Below are 22266 nucleotides of genomic sequence, written 5' to 3'. Positions count from 1 at the left end.
AAAAAAAAAAAAAAGTATTTTAATAATCCAAGGTAATAGTATAAAAGGTTCTTAAAATTGTGTGTGTGTATGTGTGTGTATATTGTATGTGTGTGTGTATATATATATAAATATAAAAAAGGCAATGTCATCCCTGTGATTCAGGAAAAAAAAAAATACAGCACTGGCTGCTATCCAAAGAAAGTAATGCTGTAGTAGCAGTAAATAATAAAAACAAAGCACTTTTTACATCTGTTTTCCATTGTTAATTATCATAGTTTAATATTTTTAAACAATAATAAAAAAGTCTGCATCGGTCGATGATGCAAGTATTAACATGAGTTTGGAGAATTCCATACAGTATCTGCTAAATAAACATGTTTGGCAGCTTAGCAAATATCATATGATTGCAGCATCCATGATTTGAATTAAAACAGTGATTTCTTCCTCTGCAGAGAGTCTGTAACTCAGAACAGCAGGCTCCTGGGTGGCATCCGACCCCCGAGGGCTCGAGGGAACCTACTGAGTGCGTGGCCCTGGTGCGGGCCGGCCCCGTCAGACGATGGTCTCCTTGGAGTTCCTCTTGACGGGCTGCAGGCCCAGCAGCGACTGCTGGGCGGAGGCGACGGCGGCCGGCTTGGGGATCAGCAGGATCACCCGCTGGTTGGTGCGGCGCCATTCGCTGTAGAGCCTGCAGTGATACCGAAACGACACCTGCGGGGAGAGGAGACGCGCCACCCTCAGCGCCGCCACCTTCCTCGGCAGGGGCGCCCGGGGCGTGGGGGGAAGCACCTCCACGCGGGATGAAAACGCGCAAAAAGAGGCCGGCCGAGGTGAGACGTACCACGCAGCTGGATGGCTCCCCCGGTTTCGGCAGCGGAAAAGAAAAGCAGCTCGTGCCCTACTTCCCGCTGTTGCCACCTCTCCGCCCCTTTCTATAGCATGAAAAATCAGCCATCCTGCCTGTCTTTCCCGCGAACTCTCATCTGGTTGTAAATGGCTGCCAATACTGTATTTGCAGCGCTGTCATGCTGCGAGTTGTTAAACTGACAAATAATGTGATTAGCTTGATGGTGAAAGTTTGAGGGTAGCTTAAAAGTGCTGCTGTGTTTGTATTTAAAAAAAAAAAAAAAGTGACAGGCTCATATCTTCTACCTTGTAATGTTTTACTGCTGAACATATCAGTCTCAAGACCTCAGAGGTGCAACAAGGTGAGTGCGAGCCATCTGCTAATGTTCACTGTGTTAGCACAACCATCTCAGTTTAGGTTGTCATATATATATTTATCTCTATACAGCTGTCTGCCGTTAAAGAGGGAAACCTGCAGAGCTTTTGTTGGCAAAGCCGTTGCCCAAAGACAGCCCTTCCAAGAGAGGAGCTGGTTCGCCCACCTTCCAGCCTCCTCCGCGCCCCCTGAAGAGCAAGCAGTCTGCACCTCCCTTTCCATGCAACATCCTAAACGTAAGGACGTGGGAAATCCCTTTTAAAAAGGCACCACAGTATCAGCACAAATCAGGTGGTGGTGGTGGTGGTGGTGGCAGCAGGAGGAGCCATCTGTGGAGACAAATGCCCTGCAAAATGCAGGCTCTGCTGCAGTGAAGCCCGGGTGCAGGTTTAGTTTTCAAGTAGCATTGGATGAGATGCTTTCAGAAACGGCCACGCCATTGAGCCCGGCTTGAACCGTTTGTTTGTTTAAGCCATTTTCACAGGATATCCTAGTTAAGTCTGACAGCTTGTTTACAACGGGCTCTTGCCTGGAGGCAGTTTCCAAGTGATGTCAGCTCCCAAACTGCAGCGAGAGCCAGGGTTACTCACCATAAGCTGGTGCTCTGGATGTGAAACCCTGGCGGCTGAACAAGAGCCTGTTTTTACATCGCTCCTTGGCACACTCAGCTTCCCCGTTCACCTCCTCAACAGCATAGCAAGGGTGGGCAGCAGCTGTCCATCTCGCTTATTTGCGTGTGTGAATTCACTGGAGCAAGCCTTTGTTTTTAACTAGCGCTTATTTTCTGTGGGAAGCCTGTTATGCTCCAGTCCCCCTACTCAGGCCTGCAGAAGTCAGGATTACACAGGGTGCAAGTTGAAATTAGTTGAAATTGAAGTTTTAGTTTAGGTAGAAGTCTGCATTTGGGGGCTGAAGCTTTCTTCTTGGGAATAGCAGCATTTTTTGTGTATAGATCAGTTACAATGAATAAATACAGAGAAAAAACAACAGTATGTTAGGGAGAACTTGGCTGTTTTATGGGAAGAGATAAAACAGCTTCTTTGCTAAAAATAGCATCTCTCCCATTTTCTGCTCACTGGGGTACTGTGGTGTGTAAACAATCCATATGCTAGCTTTTACCTTCAGAGAATATTAGCTGATTTATTGCAAGCATAATGAAATTTTAGTTTTCTTAACTTTCCCAGGACCTAAAAGAGCATTATATCATGTTATGTGTAATGGCACCCACAGCTCTCGATATATTCCCTGCGCTGCCTCCGCCAAGCTGTGCAGGATTCCCCTATTTCCTTGAAACAGGGCAATATTTCAGCCTTGAAAGCTGAATTTAGGGCAGGTGCTGCTGAAGCACCAGTGGGGTGAGCGCTTCTGCTCGCGGCCCCCTTCTCTGCTCTACCCCAAATTACCTCCCTGCTGACCAGGGGAATTATTTGCCCCAAGGCTTCCTGCCTTGCCCTTCCCTGAGCAACACAGTGCTTCGTTAGCCCATCCATCTCCTGCTGGCTTAAATAATGGATTAGAGTGGAATTACATTGTGCACAACTCAATGGGCATGAGAGATACTGTATTTCAATTAAATCAGCTGAGACATGCATTTACACCAAGCTCACTATCGGCATGTTGTCCAAGTGCCAAATAGCTTCTGAAGGGCATATACATTTCTATGCTTCTGAAGCTATAAAGTGAACAGAGGCACTTCTCACCGTTACCAGTGCAAGTGCAATAGCTGGCGCTAGTGACTGCCATTTGCAGAAAAAGTTGTAATGAGTTGTAAAGATGTGGCCCCATGCCATAATAAAATTAAACCCAACTGTTCAGCCAAACTACCCTTTCCAACTGCCAACCGTAACAGTGCTTGTGAAATAAATATAGTAAACAAATTGGGCAGCCTCTGGTTTTAAGACAGTCATGTATTAAGGTGATTTAAACAACCTTTGCTTGAGACCCTGAAGGACGTGTCTACATGCACAGTGCCTCAGGAAAGCCAAGTGCCACCGCACTGCTGCAGTAAATGGCCATCCTGTTAAAAAGGAAGTGAGGCTGCTTTTTACGAAAAAAGGAAGCAGAAGCAAAACAAACAAAAAAGAAACAGCAACCAAAAAATACCCCCAAACCTGCAGGAGGCCGAGGCAAGATTTCTGAGCTTTCACTATTCTTGCGCGCTGCTAAAATCGGCCTGAAGTCTTCTATAGATGAGACAGGGTTTTTCCCCAGGCTTTCTGTGGACTCAGTGCAGGGGTTTCTTGCTCTGGGGCAGCTAGGTCAGTGCAAGTCTTAGCATACCATTTCCTAATGAACTGATCAAAACCTGCTGGAAGGGGTTGGCCTGCTGCCCCCATGCAATGTGTGGTTAGCCCCATCTGCTTGTGGGGTTACTGGCCCCACTGGTGTCGCAGGCAGGGTGGCCTTGCCCCATTTGGGGCAGTGCAGGCTCGAATGCGTTTTCCTCCTCGCACCAGCATGGCTTTGCACAACTGCCTGGGCATCGCTGCGCTACTGCGAGCACTCCCTGTCTACAACCACCCTTCCTTTCTCTGCCCTCGCCAGTGCTAGTGGTATTAAGCGTTAAACTTGCAGGAACTTAGGGTTTTTGATGAACAGCTAGACCAGGGCTTGATTAAAAATTTTTACTCTTAAGCTGGATCAGTGCTCAGCACACAAATGACAGCACACCTGGGTGCACAGTGGGAATAATGCAGCTGTTTAATCTGGACAGCTGCTGAAAGAAAGAGGAGTTATGTTTCTGCAGACCTGGGTGCAAAGTGGGTTCTACCATGGCTTTCCCCACAGAATCACAAGCACCAGGAATATGGGAAATGTACCCTGAGAAAGAGATTTACACCCCAATTCAGCATTTTTGAAATTGTTAGACTTAAATTAGCCAGATGTTGGATTAGAATAAAATACAAATCCTCTGTGGGAGCCAGGTTATTCATGTAAGGCTTTTTCCTGCACTCTACCCTCACCTTTTGCACAGTATCTTTGATGATAATTCCTGTAGCAGGTCTTGAACTTGTCTTCTCCAGGTTGCTTCCTGGCTCCTTCCTGCAATCCCCCTGGGTGTTTGGGATTTGGGAATCACAGACCCCAAAGGCAAACTGTCTTTCTGGATTTCCAGAGAGCTTAACTGGTGTGGAACTAAGAGGTTTCTTGCAGATGTAACTTAAAAATTAGGATGGACCATAAATATAAGTGACAATCGCTATAGAGTGGTTCACCCACTCTACAGCTCTCTGCAGCAGAGGTGTAATTCATTTTCTGATTTATTCCCTCCCTTATTCCTGAGAGTTAAAAAGAAAACCAATACTTACTAGGGTCCAAAAGAGGTAAATAGTGAAGAGTGCGACAGTGAGTGCAATGAGGCCAACGGCTTCTAGCCTACTACTAAAGTGCAGGTGGTCCACTGCTCCCCGCAGACACAGCCAGCCGGAGATGGTCGCCAGCGGCGTTATGAACAAGAAGCACACCATGTCTCCAAAGAGAGTCCGTTTCTCGTGCTGGGGGCCTGGGTTCCTCAGCCACTGCAGGTGAAACGGAGACAGAGCAAGCGTCAGCAAGGGGACCTCCTCCCTGCAGGAACGCGCTGCACCATGCGGGCTTGCTGCGGACCACGTGCTGGCCGTGGCTCCGGCCGTCACTGGCAACCCTCCCTTCTGCCACTGCTGTACGAACCCTCGGCCATTCGTAGCTCCGGCAGCATTTATCCAGCACCAGTAAAAGCTGACTGGAGAAGGGGAAGCGTTTCACTGGAAAAGGCTGGCACGGCACGAGCCCTTTAGCTGCTGCTGCTTTTCAGGCACTCCTTCTCATGGGCAGAATTGCGCACTCTTCTGCCAGCTTGAGAGCGCAGAAAATATGTTTGTTCACATTTTGTACCCTATTTTAAGATTTTCTTTTTTACGTGTCACTTACAATGCTGGCAAAAGCCCTTTTTAACTTGCTTTCAGCTATCCGCCCGCATGCAGCTTTGAATGCATACATGGTTATTTTATTATGAGGATACTAATCTTGCAAAACTGTGTCTGAAAGCCAACTGCTGAAGTGAAGGTTGATTGAGCAGCTATCAGGTCAGCATGCCCGTGTTTCTATAAACAGGAATTTAGATAGCAGAGGTGAAAGAAGTTCAGCCTACAACAGTACACTGAGATCTTTTAATAAAAAACCTCATCACTCAAGTCAATGTTTAAACGGGAAAACTACCAAGCCTGGCAACTTTTGCCAATGTAAGCTGTAGGAGTCGGTCAAAACCACACTTTGTGACTGCTGCAGCACTGTTTTATTTTAACTCTCTGCGAGTGCGGCCATGTGCACAGTATTGCCTAGGACAGCAAATATTTCTGTTATCGTGACATCTGGAAGCCCCAACTGGACTGGGAGCCGTACCTGTTACTCCAGCGACTGAGGACAAACACACCACATACAGTGCAGGACGATGCCTAGCCTGAAGAGTTCAAATCCAGGCAGAGGAGTGAAAGCTGGGCATGGGAAATAGGGACCGAGAGACCTGCTAGCCCTCAGGCGGCCCGAGCGCTAGGAGCCAGGAGCAGGACAGGCTGCTGATTCCCTCCCAGGCCCCTGGCTCCAAGCGTGGAGGCAATGCCAAAAGCAAGAAAAGTCATGTTCCTCCTGGGTGCTATGCTTATTATCTGTCATCGGGGCAACAGAAAATAAAGCCGTGGCAGCTCTGTGCCAAGTGGCTGTTGATAAGACTCATGCATCCTTAATCTGCAGTAGTGTTTTTTCTGCTACAGAGGACTCATTCTTACAAGGGAGCTGGCAGTCCTGCATGTGGTTTCAGCACCACATATCCCTGGGCCAGTGGTGAACAGGTTGTTTTGACCTTCTCATTCCTCCCAATAGATGATGTGGCAGTAGGAGAAGTCTTTTTTTCTAGCTCCACAAAATATGGTTGGGGAGGCAACTCTTCATCCCTTCATTCCCAGTCACTTCAGTTTTTTTTTCCCTCCTCCCTACTGTATTACAGCAATGACCAGGGGAACAGCAGGACTCAACAGCTTTGAAAAGAGAAGGCAAGGCTAAGAGCCTTGTGCAAGGTGATGAACATTTCTCATCTAGCTCTCCTGGTCCTCCGTAATTTTCAAAACCTGCCTCATCTTTTTTCACTTCTCCCTCTCCACTAAAACAAATGCAGCATTTATCTATCCAGCTTAATCTGGGATGAAACAACAGTCAAGAAATTGAGTGCAACCAGGAATAAGCAGTCACTTGTTCTCATCTGGCACTAGCAGAAGGACACAAATCAGCAGACAAGTTTGCTTCAGCCTTGCCTTCTCTCAGATGGAAATAACAAATTACCTACTTCACAAGGTTTTTTGCAAGGTTTAATTGCAACAGGGTAATTTGGCAGCCTAAGATCCATTTTCAGGTATGATTCAGGAATTTAGGAGAACAGAAAAATTATTTATAAATGATTTTTATGTACAATGTAGGCTTCTAAATTGCTTAAGTACTTTTAAAATCCTGTGACAGTGCAAAGTGCTTCATAACTACTATGTGCTACTACCAGGTACGCCAGCAAGAAGCTGTAAGGCAAGATGCTGGTTAAAGAGGGAGACGCAATATTGGTTTGCCTTCCTCTTTTCAAGCACTGTCTTAACCTCAAGATTATTTAAAATACCAGAATAGTGGGGCAGAGCTTATACAAAATAAGGAGGCTTAAGGTACATTTGAACAGGTTTTTAATTTATTGAGGCATTATAAAGTCACATGTGCAAGGCTCACACCACTTCCTTCTGGAGGTTTTATTCCATTTACTTAAAAACACTCCCAAGGGTGCATGCATACCAGTTCCACATTGTATTTGGTTGCTTCTAGACATGACTGATTGCAACCTTCACCTCGTTCAATTTCCATGAATCCCTGTAATGAGAAACCTCCAGGAAAACGAGAGGAATGGAAAGTGCCTGGTAGCTGGGATTTTGCTTTTAAAGGTGACTGTCAAAAGGCTTTGCGAAAAGTATTTGTTTAAAAGGTGACCTGCAAGAGAATTGCTGAGCACCTGCACTTCTCCCTGGTCTAAGTGGGAACTGCAGGTGTTCACCACTTTCCCAGGGCAGACCCTAAAACGCTAAATATCTCCTTATCTCAGCACCAGCGGGGACTGTCCCCCCTTTAACTGGGTGGTGAGGAACACACTGCACTGTCTCCAACTCCATTTACTGGAGCAATTCATGTATTAGATGAGGCCAGGATAGATAAGAGCAGTATTAAATAATAGATAAAAAAAAAACCCAAAAAACTATTCCACAGTCTAACCTTAGAAGCTGGGGAAATTTCATTAGCTAGTTCTGAAATAAAAGTCAAAAGCAATGAATAATTTCAATAATAATAATTTCAAGGGCTATATGGATCTCAGTCACAGCGTGTATTTTTCTCTTGAAGTAGCAAATTTCTAAATATGCTTCTTTTTAGACTCTGGGTTTCGGTCTTTTGCTTTAAAATGTGCACTGTCAACTTACTTTATAGCTAAAAAACCAGGTCAGCAAATCCTCGTGTGAAACTGCAGCCCACACAGCGATTCCCCCAAAGTGCTGAGCGGATTAATGAGCGGGGCAGCACAGTAGGGACTGCGGCGCTGGGAGCGACTGAGGTGCGCGGCCAGGAGCACGGCGCGAGCTAAGGGAGAGAGGCTCTGAGCCCCCAGGCACGGGCAAAACCTCCGCTGAGACCCGCTGGCGATGGTCTCCTGCGCCCACCAGGAAAGGATCGCTTCAGCTGAAGCGGAGAAAAGGACCAGCAAAACTGAGAGCCCCCATCACAAGGGGAGACTGAGAGAGTTTGACACATTTATCCCAGCAAAACCGTCCTCTATAAAAGCATCTCGGGGCTGGCCAAGAGAGGGGAGACCTGGAGGGTGGCATCAGTGAAGGAGAAGTACTACTTAAGCTAATGGATAATGCTGGCTTGAGAACAAATGGATTGTAATTGGCTGTAAATAAATTTAGGGTAAGAAGCAGAAAAAAATTCTCAGCTGTCGGAGAGGATCCAGTTCTGGAGCAGCCTCCCAGGAGGCGTAATATAAGCAAAACTCCCCAAAGCTGATACAGTTTTAAGAAGGAGCTTGCTTAAATTTTGAAAGGGATTTTGACATCCTGCATCTGACACAAGCAAACACTGTTACCGCATCCGAGGCTCCTGCATCTCACGTGGTGACGCATACGGCGCACCCAGAAGGATTTGTTGCAGTTACTTCACAAAGCAGAGCTGAATTTAGATGATTAGCTACCTCGGAAAGATTAAATTGAACTTTTGAACTTCATTGGAGGATCTCCGCACATATTTCAACTAAACGCACACTCCAGCACTCTGGAATTTAAGGTGGATTTGCGACAGTCCCCGGAGGACTTTTGGTCTATTAGCCAATTAATGGAGTACAAGGATACGTCTCTGAATCTAATATAATTCCATTCCAAAGCTTAACCTGATATTTAAAAACTGCACACACCACCAGATCTCCAAAACTGCCCCAAATCCCCTTTCACTGTGAATACACTGAGATGTTTATTTGACGTCATCAAATAATTTGAAACTTCAAACCCTGGGGACAAACAGATGGGCTCAGTTTCCTTTAACTGGCTCAGGTTGTGTCGTGTCTCAGTGACCCGAACAGCTCGGAGAGCTGCTCCTCTGAGGAGTGAGAGGGGCTGAGCCGCTCCGTGCCACATGTCGGGAACGTGCAGTCCTACACTCGGAGAAGGGCACAATCCCAACAAGCAGCACCTGGGCGCTGGCGCACCTTTGCAATGCTTTCACTGGGAACTTCTCCAACAAAATAAAAAGAGCTGCCAGCAGAAAACCACTGTAAAAACACCTCCAAATTTATGAACTCAAACGTGCCCACTTCACTCTTGCCAAAGGCCAAATCCTGGAAGCACTTACCTCATAGGTCTAGCTTCCATTAGATGACTCACAAAAACTAAATAATGTGTGTGCACAGTATTTTCTGGGTCAGATCCTAAGGCTGTTACCAGTTTCTGCCAGAAAGCCCTTTTTTAATTCTATACATTTTGCTTGGAAAATTGATTTTACATAACTATTGCTTGAGTTATACCAGCAGCAAAGAAGATTCTGCAGACTATGAAGAAAATCCCTCATGCTGCTTTTTAGTTAAGGTATTTAAATAGTTGCCCCGTATGAAATGGGGGAGGCGGGTGGTGCAGACAGGCAGGAATTGTCCTCCCTAAATTTATTTCCCTCTGAACTAAAAATAGCTTACTACACATCAAACTTTTATCAGTTCATTTCATTCTTTCCGTGCCGATAGCTCTGCAGCGTCGCTTGATGAAAACACTCAGTAAACAAGCAAAACTGCTAGCAAATATTATTGTTTCTGTTTCATTCCTGCAGTGACCTATGGGTGCTTTTTGCTTTCAGCTTTAAGGGAGGAAAGACTGATACTGGCTGTGTTTTTGAGAGTATTTCTCTTGGACGAATGACATCTTTTTAAGACAGACCGTTTATTCACCAAAGAAGAAAAGGAAATCTGAACAGACAGTTTTGATCAAATACTTTCTTACTTGAAATATTTACTTTAACCTTTTTTCAGTGAAAAGTTTTGAGACTGTTTACCCATACACAATTCAAAATTAAAGCCTCCTGGACCAGAATAGTAGGTTTGTTTTGTTTTCAGGGCAATGAAACATTTTGGTTGACTCAAAACTTTTCTAGGTTAATGTTTTTCCAGGGAAAACAAACATTTGACAGTTACTTTTCAGCTGTCTTGAAAAAATACTCAGTTTGGGGGTTTCCTACCTAGATCAAAAATGCAATTACTGGCACAGTGTTATTGTCTTCCACGGGCTGCTTTTAGAAAGGGCAGAGTGAAGCTAACCAGGATGTTCCACAATGTCTATTTGACAGCTAGAAGATAAAGATCTGAGCTCCGTAGTCTTATTGCGCTAGAGTGATGGCCTGTTCATAGCCAGGTCTGCACTTCACCCTTACTTTAAGTAAGGTCGCAGGGAATGTTTTAATTGTCGATGCCTGCATGAGCCAAAGCTACTTTTTAAAATAGCAGAATTTCCTTTGCATGTCTTTAAAAGCAGAGAGAGCAGGTTTGTTTATTATGAGGGCAGTGTAAGATACTGTTTTTTAGGGGGTTTTTTGTTTGTTTTGCTAGACAAATAAACTGCAGTGCAGGCAGTAGCCAACCTTTGGTTGTAACTGCGTAAGCAAGCAGGGTGCTGCAGGCTCTGCTGCTGTCAGAGCATTGTGGTTCTGCAGCCCAGACCTTGGGTTCCTCGCCAGAGCGGAGGACGGGGGTCCGACATACAGCACTCTGCCAAGCTGCAATAACACAGTGGCCAGTAGGTTTCCGGATTATAAAATTTTAACGTTTAAAAACAGGATTGATAATTATCTGATAGTGAGAACAAACAACACATGTTGAGCTGTAAAATCTATGAAATTTCTTGCAGCCCAAATAAATAATATTGTACCCTCTAACATTATTCTGGTTTATTACTATTCAACTTTCCTATTACCCACTTTTAGTTTATATTTCAGGTGATACTTGTAATATGTAAAAGATTTCAAGGTGTGTCAAGAAAAAAGATTTTTTTGGTGCTTTGGAGAAACAATATTTCCTTTTACTGTATGTTTGGCATAGCCACTGTTCTATTTTGGACGCTGCTATTCCCACTTAGGCAGACAAAAGTAAGCATTCAGGAAAATCACTCAACAAAAATCATGTTTTGCATTTTAAATCGAAAGCAAGGTAGACTTGCTATTTGCAACACATATTTCGTAACATCGCGAAAGTCCTGATCTAAAAGCTCAAATGTGTGGGAACTAAAGGGATAGTTAATAGGAGCTTGGTAGACCTCCCAAAAGACAGAAATACAACACAACTTTTCACCTAAGCACCTATTTTCCTGGAAGAAGAAGCCTTTGACCCCAGGTGATAGGAGATGCTACTGGCAGGACAGAGCTGACAACGAGGCAGTTGAGAACTCTGTTCCAGAATCAGGATCTCAAAAGGAAAGGCATTGATACCGTTATTTAAAACATAAAGAACTGCACCTTTGAAAACCTACAGTATCTCCCCTCCAGCTTACTAGTGCTTAAAGAATAGCATTTGGCCTCTTCCATAGCAGCCCTTTACTCTCTGATTGTTCAGTTACTTTCTTCTGGGAACATTCCTCAAGTTTTTTTCCTCCTTGATAGTTGGCCTTTACATTCAGGAAGGAGGGGTACAGCTGCAGCGCTCTGATCTCACAGTCTGGTCTCTGGTAAGTAGTTTTTGCCTTTTTTCTTCAAGTTGTTAGTTTTATTTGGTTTGATTTGTTTGCACTCTCGCTCTTAGCACTATGAGAAAGACTTGGGCTCGTTGGGAAAAGTCAAGGACTGGAGCAAAACTTTTCTGTAAAACTGAAGGAACCATTTTGCTTCTCTTTAAAGGAGTGTGAGCAGCTTGTTTGGGTCTCTGGGTTGTTCCCCGTGAGGAATGAATGGGGTCTGGTACTCTGAGTGTAAAATGCCAGAGTCTTGAGCAGGTTATGTTCCCAAAACTGTATGTGCAGTGGGGTTAATTATTATTTTTTTTTGTCATACTTTCTTTAACTCAAATGCATTTCTCCTGCAATGCTACCAGGATGCTTTAAACTCTCCCTGGGTGACTTGGGTCTCCAGGAGGCACCTGCCAGCTGCAGCCTCTGTCCCAAGGACAGCGAGGAACCCTCCGCTGGCATTGGGCATCGTGCAGGCTGCCTTCTTGGCATACCTGAACTAATGCTAGTTGGAGTGGTTCACTTTATTTCCTGGCCAGCCTCCTTTTTGCCCATCTTATGGATGCTTTCTCTGTTGCCAGTTCTTCTTCTGTGCTCTGCTCTCACCTTTGAAACAAGCGCCAATACCCTCGTGGCAGTGGGTCACCAAGTCGCCTTCCCCCTGCCCTGGCGTGCCATATTGCTGCAGCGCCTCCAGGCTCCTAGAGTCGAGCACGTTTCCCATATCGGTGACTGTGCAAAGTCACTGCTTTTCTTCCGGGCTTAAGAGTGATCCTTCCACAAACCATGTGCTGCAGATCTGGTGTCTCATTGTTACAGTAATTTAATGCTAACAGTTTACTTCACTGGGCAGTGGAGAGGAAAAGTAAGCTCAAAAAAAAAAACCATAGTAGATAAAAAGCATGACTTAAAGCCCTACACAGAAAGTAAACTCATATTTCAGTGTTAGGCTTCTGGAAGTTTTAAATTACAGTGTAAGCCCTTCCTAATCATATCATGCCTAGTTAGTTTTTTTTCTTTTCTAGTATGAACTCTATAGGCAACAATAGATTGGAAAAGACCGAAGTTCACTTCTAACCAATATTATGATGTTTACTCTGAATTTATTTATTTTTTTCTCCTAGTCATGCTGTCTTGCTTATTGTTTTTATATTGTTAATGAAGTGTTGTGTGGTGTGTTTATTTATTTATTTATTTATTTTTTTAAAAAAAGCCAAACCATTAGATAGCAAATATAGCTTGGTCTAAAATGTGTAAATAACAAGCAACACTAGTCTGATTTATGTGGTCGCCTAATGCTGCTGTGCCATCTTTATGTTGTATCTGCTTGTTTTCTAGCAACACTTTATTGAGCTTAAGTACTTTGCAAGTGCCATGTTTTGAGTCTGTTTCTATACTAAGCCAAATGGAAGCAAGATAGATGCAATATGGAAATTAAAATGGAGAAGATGATATATCAAGCTTGTCTAAACTTTATGTTGAAATACAGCAGAAGCATCTACGCTAATAACGTCACATGTCTCTAGGGTCACAGAAGCTGTGGATAGGAAGTGTTAAAAAGAAGCTTATATAAAAGAGAGGTCTATAAAGTCACTAACTGCTGCAGTTTAGTTTCACTGGGTTTGTTTTGAGATCCTTCCAGGTTTATCGCAAAGAACATCACGTCTACACATATTATAGGTGTGTGAGTTTTGGGGGGTTTGGGGTGTGTGTGGTGTTTTGTTTTGTTTTTTTTCCCCTCCCCTTATTCTTTCCCCTCCAGTGTCCAGAGTTTCTGCTACATCAGCTTGGTTGGTTTGTGTCAAATGTAGCTAAGATCTCACTAGCAGTGATGTAATTAGGACACTTAAGAAGTAGGGCTGCTTACCAGTAGCTGCTTTTCTTTGGGATTTGTTATTGCTGGGCACACTCACAATAGGAGATACCTGTGTTCCCAAGCACTTGTGCTATAGACCTCTTATTTCCAGCAGTAAGTACAGCTGCACATCTAGCTTATGGTAGAAAAGGTGGGATCAGATCTGGCATGTATCAAGGTGCACTTTTTGAATTGAACTTTGTAATATTGTGAGCCGTGCAGCTGGGGGAAGGTGTGTGGACTGGGAATGTGCACGTGCACAACATACATTGGATTACTTGCAAATGCCCCTTCTTAAGTGATTGTAATGTTGTGGGTGACTCCAAGCAATCCCCTTTCCTGAAGGAGAAGCTCTGAAATCAACAGAAAGGGGGCTGCACTTGCTCTGCTGATGCCTGCTAAGTGCCTCAGTAGCACCATGGTCTCTAGCAGAAATATGACTCTAAATGGCCACTCCAAAGGTGCTACAGAAAGCTTATGCTCTGGTAGATTATCTTTGATGTTGGTGGTTTCATTCTTCTCAATGCCAGAACTTGCTAGGGACCCTCCAGCAGGGAGAGGAGGAGCAGGGAGAGAAATTTATAGTTGCCCAGAATGCTTTTTCTAGCACAGCCCATCTCTTACTCCTTTACAACAGTTGATCAAGTTCTTTCCAGGGCTGCTGTTGTAAGCAAGTTCATGAGTAGTTGAGAAATGAGAACGTCTCAGGTCCTGTGGAGAGCATCCATCCAGTCACTGAGCAGAAGTCCCACTGAAAGCAAGATCATCTGGTGGGAGCACAGCAGTTTGCAGTTAGCTTGGTCCATAGGCAAGGCAACCCAAATCAGGGCATGTAAATGCTGAACATCAGGTGGGGCACAGGGGGCTCCTGTACTCTCTTTGCACTTACCTATAGTGCATTAGCCACTCAAACTAATCTGTGAAGGCTCTAAAGACAAGCAATTCTTACATATGACTGTAAAAATCACACAAGGCACTCCTGACAAATGGATTTAGGCCAGCAGTGTGGAGATTAGGAAGAATATAAAGAAGACAACTTCTTTTGGCTGACCAACCTCTGGCAAACACCTGCAGAGGAGGAGACACGCAGGCACTTCCTTGGGGTGTGCTGCTTTGGCTTGAAGAACAATGTACAGTGTCCCTCCATCCCATGTAGCTGGAATGAGTAAGTGAGGCACAGAGGTAGCAAAATCTGTTCTTTTTCTTCCTTCCTTCTTGGACAGTCCACATCTCCCAGTGTCAGAGCCATAGAACCAGAGCTCACACATGCTGCTATGCAGAACCAGGTCTTGGGCCACAAGAGGTGGATGGTGATGAACAAATCATTTTCCCTGAATACTGAAGATGGGGCCAATCTCCTGCTGTAATGCCAGATTCATAGTTCAGAAATATATTTCTTTTGGGGAAAAGAATTTGGGTCAAAAAAGTAGAAGTAGACCAAGAATGTCTGAAGCTTTCCACATTCAAGGCTGAGAGGATGAATCTGCCTGGCAGACTGTACTACAGCATTTTCTGTCACTCTGGCTGAGTTTTGGGCCTAAGACAGTCAGCAGATTGTACATTTCTTGGGATATGTTTCTCCCCCAAACAACAGAAGCATGCCATATGTCACAGATCAAGGGATGTCTCCCTTAACAAGTACGTAGCTTGAAACTCAGCTGACCAGAGAAGATTGTCATGGAGGCAAGATACAAAGGATAAAAGGGGAAGTAGAGGTCAAAATGGACTGCTTTCCCCCTGCCCCCAACCAAAAATTCAGGAAAAGTTAGGCTGTTACTCATAACATAGGCTGGTAGGGAAGAAAAAAGGCTTTAACTTAACTGGATATCAGACAGAAAGCAAAGGTGTGTGGTCACTGTATTTTTACATGAGGTATGCAGGAGGCAGGATATAGCTGTAGAGATGTCCCTTCTACCTGAGGTGGAGATCTCCTGTTTGAGTGCATGGGCCCACATCCTTAGACTGAACATGGGCAATTGCTCAAAAAAAGCAAAAAGCCATCTCACAATGAATTTTTATGGAGCACTTGCTTTCCTTTAGTAATGAACTAACAGCAAACTAGCAACATGGGGGGAAGAAATGGAGTGGGTTCACTAACCTGTTCTGACCAAATCATTAAGTGCAGCAAGAAATCCTCTGCTGCTTCCATACTAATGTACACAGGGGAGGAAGGAATATGGCTGAACAAGCAGCCATGCCACTTACTGTTCATTGCATTTCAAGCCCCCTACTGCCACAGCATCTCCTGGGTGCTAACAGCATGAATGCTTGTCAGATGTGACATTTCTAGATGGAGCAAGTGAAGTATCTCAGTTTGTTTCTGTTGAGATTTCCCCCACACTTATGGCTAAGCCCTGTAAAAGCAGTGATCTATGCAGTAAAGGGGTAGGAAGAAAACATATAATACCTTGTTTGTTTGTTTGTTTGTTTGTTTGTTTGTTGTTTGGCCCCTTTGAGAAAGTGAGTAATATTTCTTTGAATAGACAGAAGCATTGGTTTTTTTATAATGGAAAATCTCTAGGAGAAAAGAATATGATGACTGATTGCTTAAAGCATTTTTATACTACTTATCACTGACCAACAGATGGGATTTTCTCTATATAAAATATAGCCTGCTGAGGAACTATGGGGTAAAGCTTCTATAGGCTATGCTCTACAAATGACTTTGAGTGTAATAGTCCCTCTTGACCTCCTCAAATACATAGGTAAACTCATCATTCGCCTCCATTGAAAGGACCATTTACCGTCTCCGTTATCTAGTTCAGAGGAACTAATTATCTTACCAAATGAAGAGAACTTTGATTCAGGTATGGCTTCATGTTTTGAGCTGTGCCAGAGCACAGTGGGGGGTGATGGTGGCAGAGAGCTGGTTATACTTCCCTGGTTTCCTCCCACCCCAGCTGTCAATACAGGATGGAGTCAAAAGCAGGTGCTCGCTCTGTTTTGGCACTAGTGCAAGCGTTACAGCAGGTTTTTGTGACAGTTGGTCCTACCACATCTCTGGACTGACATATCTCGCTCCCTTCCCTCGCCTGGTAGGCAATACAGGGAGACGGACAGCACAGTGCTTTCAGGACACAAAGTGAGAGAATCTGGCCCCTGAATTTGCTTTGGTTATGCTTTGCAAACTTTCAGATTTGCTGTGATTATTTGCATGGGGAGGTCTTCAGATTTAACAGTACTATGTGTATAAATAAGCACAACTTTAAGTACAAACCTAAATTATACTAATAGAAATGAACTGATTTTTTTTTTTATTATGATCTTTCCTGCAACTGCACATAACTGTTGATCACTGCATTAAAAAAAAAAAAACGCAGCTGTGGTAGCCCATAAACAAGAAAAGACTAGGTAGTAAAGAGAAAAACATCATTTAACAATGTGTACTATGTTTCAAAATGTTCTTGCACCTGGTTCTCATTTGTCCTCAGTCGAGCAACCAAAGACATCTTTTCTTATTATTGCTTTTTGTCAAAAAGAAAGCTCACTTCATCAAGGAATGATCAAGCGGCTGGACTCCCCCAGCTTGGGCAGGGGTAGCTCTCGCTTTCAACTTCTTCAATTGTCATTAGCTCTGAAAAATGTCATATTCCATTTGTGCAAAGAAAACTTTATGAGCGGTCGTTGTAAGGGAACAGCCTGAAGAGGCTGGATTCTAAAACCAAATTGTTTACTTTGTGCTGTCTCAACATCTCGTGTCTTAGAAGGCAAACCAAGTGGTAGCATCCTTGCACCAAAACCCCACCTATGTGCAAATGAAAATTGCTTGATGCAGGCTCAGAGCAGCCGGCCAAAAGAAAATGTTACCTTTACAGGAGATTGCTCAACCATAATGGTTTCCCTGTTTAGTCACTGATGGCCTGAGAACGTTCAAAACCAGCATTTCTCAAAGTGAGACCAGCTTCCTGGGAGGGCTTGGAGCTGCGCTAGGAGTGTCAACGAGCAACTGGCAGTCGGAGCAGAGCTGGCCCAGCCTTTCCTTGGTTTGGATTTGACAAGGTTGCAGATCTTGCACTAAATACAGTATTACACATCTCTGTCTTGCTGATTCCAAAGAAGAATAAAGATATCCTTAGGTTAGACACAAACGTGTGTCTGACTACTTAATCCAGCAAAAAACATTTTTGGTAGTCTTCAGTAAGGACTTTTCACCCACTCTCCACGCAAGCCTCTTGTCTGCTTTCCAGAAGTCATTTTCACCCTGTATCCTCTTATCTGTGAGTAAGCGGGAAAACAAGATTTCCCCCTTGCCCTTATTCTTGATACTGTGTCTCCTTCAACCACTTCTACTACAGTTTACTGTGACAATTAAGATGTAAAGGAAGGATATGTTGTATGGAATCCAATCTTAGCATTTAAGTATTTGTGTCACCAACTGGTACAATAAGATGCTTCTCATTATTTTTATAAAATGTCATTATTTGTAATTCACTTTTGATTCTAAAAGGAACTACAAATTTTACTTTTTTTCTCAAATGAAAGTACAGGAGAGAAAAGATCACTAACAGAAAAAAGATAGTGATCTTGGCTGTCTCTTTTTTTTTCCCCTGAGGATTAAAAAAAAAAATCTGGAAAGTGTCATGCAGCCACTAAAACATCTGTAGTTGGCAATAACTGAATTTAAATTGATAAGGGAGAAATAATTGTCCAATTCACTGTCTAGTCTGAGGCAAGAGGAGGCCAAAAGGCCATTCAAGAATTGCTAAAAATGCCAGACACTGAGCAAGAACAATTCCTTCTTGTGGGCTGGACGCAGAAGCTAGGTTTCTAGGGCTTCTTGGTTTTCCCTCTCTCAAAGAAAGGAAAAAGATAATTCCTACCTATAGGAATATTAAATATATATTATATATTAAATAATATATATTAAATATAAGCTATATTAAATATTCTGAATACTGATGTTTGTCTAGCATTCCACAGATGAATTATTAATTTGTTCTATCACATCTGTCTACCACCCTCTTCCAGGTTGCTTGGTACAGTAGGTATTCACTGCACATTGTTCCCACAACTTTCACTTATGCTTACAGTGAAGCAAAAACATCAATCTCATTCTTATCACTTGTATTGATCTGCTTCAAAATAAAGGTTTTGTTATTCTTTCCCTTTCCTTGAGCTCCTGCCCTCATATCCCAAAGCCCAAAACTCACAGCTTGCTTTTGCTTCAGTGAAGCTGCAAAGGCTTTGTGATCCCTGTATAAAACCAGCCATTATTTACTCATTAAAGCTAAGCCTTTGAGGACATGCCCCCATTTACTGACCTCTACCAAGGGCCTGGGTTTGCGCTCTACTGCAAACCTGAAGTGGCAGAGTTCACAGTAGCTGGTGTTTGAGGATGACAGCCAGTGCTCCAGGCAGCTGCGGTGAATCGTCCCCAGCGTCCCCGTACATTCGCATGGAGAAAGCAGGTCCTCCTGGCTGCTGCCCTCGTGGCAGATCCTGCACATCGGCCTGTCGTTGAAGGGGCTGCTGCATGAGGAAAGAGAAGTTGCCAGTCAGCGTACGGGCCTGCGATCTGGGGTATCCCTCCTTCCCTCTGTGTATGTGCTCCGACTCTGCCCCTGGTGCCTTAGTGGATCTCACTCAAGTGTAACTGCAGTGAAGTGCAAGGAAACTGTCCCGTTCCCTACGACCCACCTGCTTTTACAGCAGTCTGAGAACATGGAAATGGGGATGCTCTGCATGCACATGTGAGCTAGCGCGTCCTGCCTGGACAGGGACAAAATGCATGGCTCTAAAAAAATTGTTACAACTAATGGGGGAAAAGCTCTTTCAGGCTGCCATGTCACACATGCAGTAGTAGTTAATAACTTTACTCTTCCCAAGAGTGCAGTAGATCAACTTTTCTTTGCTGTTTTGCTAAAATTCAGGTCTACTTCAAGATCAGGGCCATTTTTCCAGGGTTACACTGGTGAAATGAAAGTGAATTTTGACCAGACTATCCAGTCTGCATATTGCTAAATCCTCAAGAATAGTCTGTCTTGCTTTTATTCAAAACAAAACAACCCAAAGCAGCTTGGTGTTTCGAAGGCTATAGTTCTGGCATTTATTTCACCATGTGATCTGCCGTCGTGCATCAACAGGAGGAAGAGCTGCTCTCTGTCACTTGGGTGCTGGCGCAAGCAGTGGAGCTAGGAATGGATTTTGCCTGCCCAGGGAGCTGTCCTGGGAGCGGAAGTCGGAGTAAAATGTGCCGTGGTGGAAGTATCAGCAACAGCAGGAGGGAGAAAGGGAGGCAGGGAGACGCCGCACTGCCCCGTACTCTGTGCCCAGCGGGCACCAACGCCTTGGGGATGAAATGTGCACAAAGCATGGAGGGGATGAGAACTCACCAGGAGGGAGCGGATGGCCTGCACCGGTGGCCCGAGCAGGACTCCTGCTGTTTCCTCCTACCAACCAGGATAAATTATTGCAGCTGACTCACCTGACCAGGTGCATCCCTAGATAGCTTGCTTTATCCTTCTTAATTTAAGTGCAATCATGAGAACTTAACTGTTGATCATTACAAAGTTGGAATGAGATTTTAATTACCATCTCACAGTGGTGACTCTTAAGCAAAAAGCCACGCATGTTGCCTGTAGTCGCCTGCGTGGTTTCAAAGTGTAACGCAACCCCATGAGAGGGCCATCCCCATCCCGGCCCCGTGCCCGGTGGTACCTGTGCGTGGCCAGCGTCCGCACCACGGTGGAGAGCAGCTGCCCGTCCTTGGCCGACACTTGCATGACATAGTGCGGGCACCCGCCGGCCGGGCCGGGCCCGGGGCCGCTGGCGCTCTTGCCCGCGGGGGCCGCCGGGGCCAGGCCGTCGGGGGGCACCTCGGGCAGGTGGCTGCAGCGGCTCATCGTCATGGCAACGCACAGCAATTTCGCCACTAGTGGCTGCCGCGCCGCCGCAGGGTCCCCATCTAGGGAGCGAGAAAAGGCGGGTTATGAGTGTGGGGCCGCCGCGCCGCAGCTTAGCAGCCGAGATCCCTCCGTGGAAATGCTGCCTTGCTGCTCGGTGCGTTACATCGCCGGCCCGCGGCAGGGCGCCGACCCGGCACATAACGCTACCCTGTGCGTCTGCCTGGCACGGACCTCCCTGATGATGGCCGGTGTGCCGTAATAATTCATGCCACCGGGCGAGGCGGATATCATCGCTGCCTATGGCTCCCTGATATGCGCTGCTCTTTTTCCCATCATTTAAGGAAAGTGTATTTTATGTGATGTTGTGGTAACTGGGAGGCAAGGATCATGCTGGTGACAAAGAGTCTGTGAGCGCAAGTTCCCGATACCTTCGCGTGACGCTGCTTGCTTGCTGTATGTGTAAGTTAGACGAGGCTGCATGATTTAAGAGGCACGATGCGGGGCTGTGCGCCTGCAGGCACGCTCTCCAGCTCCGGCACCAAAAACGTACTGGCTGGGCAGATTAATCCGTCTGTAAAAGGGGGAAGAGGCTTGCTCGCACGCCCTGAGCCCCCTGGGCGCAAAGCTACCTCTGAGTGCTGTGGTTTCTTATGGGGATGTTTGCCCAGCGAAAGCGGACACGGTTCTGCCCGCGCTGCAGCTAACCCCCAGAAAGACCGTTCTGCCTCAGGCACCGCTCTTATTGTATCGTACCGCTGCGGCAGGAGACAAACACTGTGTTTAAAAATTAATCATTAATCCATTCTTTAAGCAGAGGCGTTTCTCCAGGGCTTTTGGACCAAATCATGTAATTTGATCTTGCAGTACGTACTTTCTGAAGGCTCCCTGTCCGATGCAAGCTTTCGTGTGGGGGCTTATACTCTTGGAAAGGCGTCTGAAGTAGGGAAATGCTTGGGAACGTGTCCTTTTTATGGGATCGCTTCAGCTACTTCCCAGACAGTGCATACCCCAGAGAGCAAACAGGAGGCTGCTGAGCCAGCTTACAGTGGATATAACGTGCAGGGAAGAGGGAAGGGAGGAAATCAGACCCTGGCCCACATCTACAATGAAAATGAAGCAAATGGCTGATTTCAAAACCATTAACACATAAAAGATGCAGACTTTGTAAGAGAGTAAGAGCCATGGACTCTCCAAGGAGAGCATGTAGGGATGTGAATTCCAGCAACATTTCAGTTTTAAAATCCATGCTGTCTGTTCAGCAAGAATATTCAGCTGCTGAGTAGCTGCTTCATTAAACTTAAAAAGCCAAGGCAGTACTGTGCTTACAGACCCATGCTACAGAATTATGTATTTCCTTTCTGGTTGCTTCACTGACCTCATTAAGCACAACAGCGGGTTTATCGTTGCGTATAAAGTGACCAGCTGAGCCTTTACAAACACATCCATTAGCCACTTGATGAGTTCAAGAGCATGTGCTGAAACACCAGATGATGCAAATAAGTGCAGAACTTTAAAGCGCACAGGCCTCTTACCATGTAGCTACATCCCAGCAATGATGTTAATCCAAATTCCTGGGTACAGTACTGCACTGATATCCCAGCGCAGTGCAGCAAGTATAAATTACCCTTTTCTAACTTTTTTGTTAGAAAGTTGGAAGTTATAACCACACATTTTTTCCCGATTTCAGAAGAGTCATTTTCACACAAAATTAGTGTATGCGCTTGCAAGTAATACAACTACGGAATTACATACCGGGTGATATAATACTAAACTTTTTGGTAAATAATGAAGATGAATTGTCCTGAGAAGCACACAGCAAATCTGAAGTCTAAGCTGACTTCAAGGAATTCCAGATCTGTGTACCCACAAAACCAGAAAGACAGTATTCACCTATATGTACGTACTGTGTTCTGTCTGAATGTTTTTTCACCCCAAAGAGGTGGAAATCTGTCACAGATCTCTTAATAGAAGAGCAGAAATGAAGACTGAAAGCAGGAGGTTGTGTTCAGATGGTATTTAGGGAGAGATGCAAAACCAGATGGGAGAAACCAGAATACCAAGGGTTATTTCAGATGGTAGGAAATTCAGAGAGGGGCTGGATTTGGCATGATGGATGTA

At 44.8% G+C, this 22266-nt stretch overlaps 1 protein-coding gene across 6 annotated transcripts in view; it reads right to left on the bottom strand.

The window, feature by feature from the left end:
• Positions 1-242: 242 nt before the first annotated feature.
• Positions 243-22266, bottom strand: part of MARCHF3 (membrane associated ring-CH-type finger 3) — an 88002-nt gene continuing 65978 nt past the window's right edge. For 5 of the 6 annotated variants that reach the window (XM_067315569.1, XM_067315570.1, XM_067315571.1 and 2 more), the window contains 4 exons: positions 19961-20207; positions 18565-18772; positions 4513-4722; positions 243-670 (listed from right to left, as the gene is read on the bottom strand). In XM_067315569.1, the coding sequence (XP_067171670.1) occupies positions 347-670; positions 4513-4722; positions 18565-18772; positions 19961-20207 (989 nt within the window). In that variant the 3' untranslated portion in view covers positions 243-346. Of the gene's footprint in view, positions 694-4512; positions 4723-18564; positions 18773-19960; positions 20208-22266 lie in introns of all 6 variants that reach the window. The other variant, XM_067315575.1, reaches the window with a different exon arrangement.

Source organism: Apteryx mantelli, chromosome Z (genome assembly GCF_036417845.1).
Source record: "Apteryx mantelli isolate bAptMan1 chromosome Z, bAptMan1.hap1, whole genome shotgun sequence".
Lineage (NCBI taxonomy): Eukaryota > Metazoa > Chordata > Aves > Apterygiformes > Apterygidae > Apteryx > Apteryx mantelli.
Note: the sequence above shows the minus strand (reverse complement) of the source record. Positions and strands in the feature narration are given on the sequence as shown.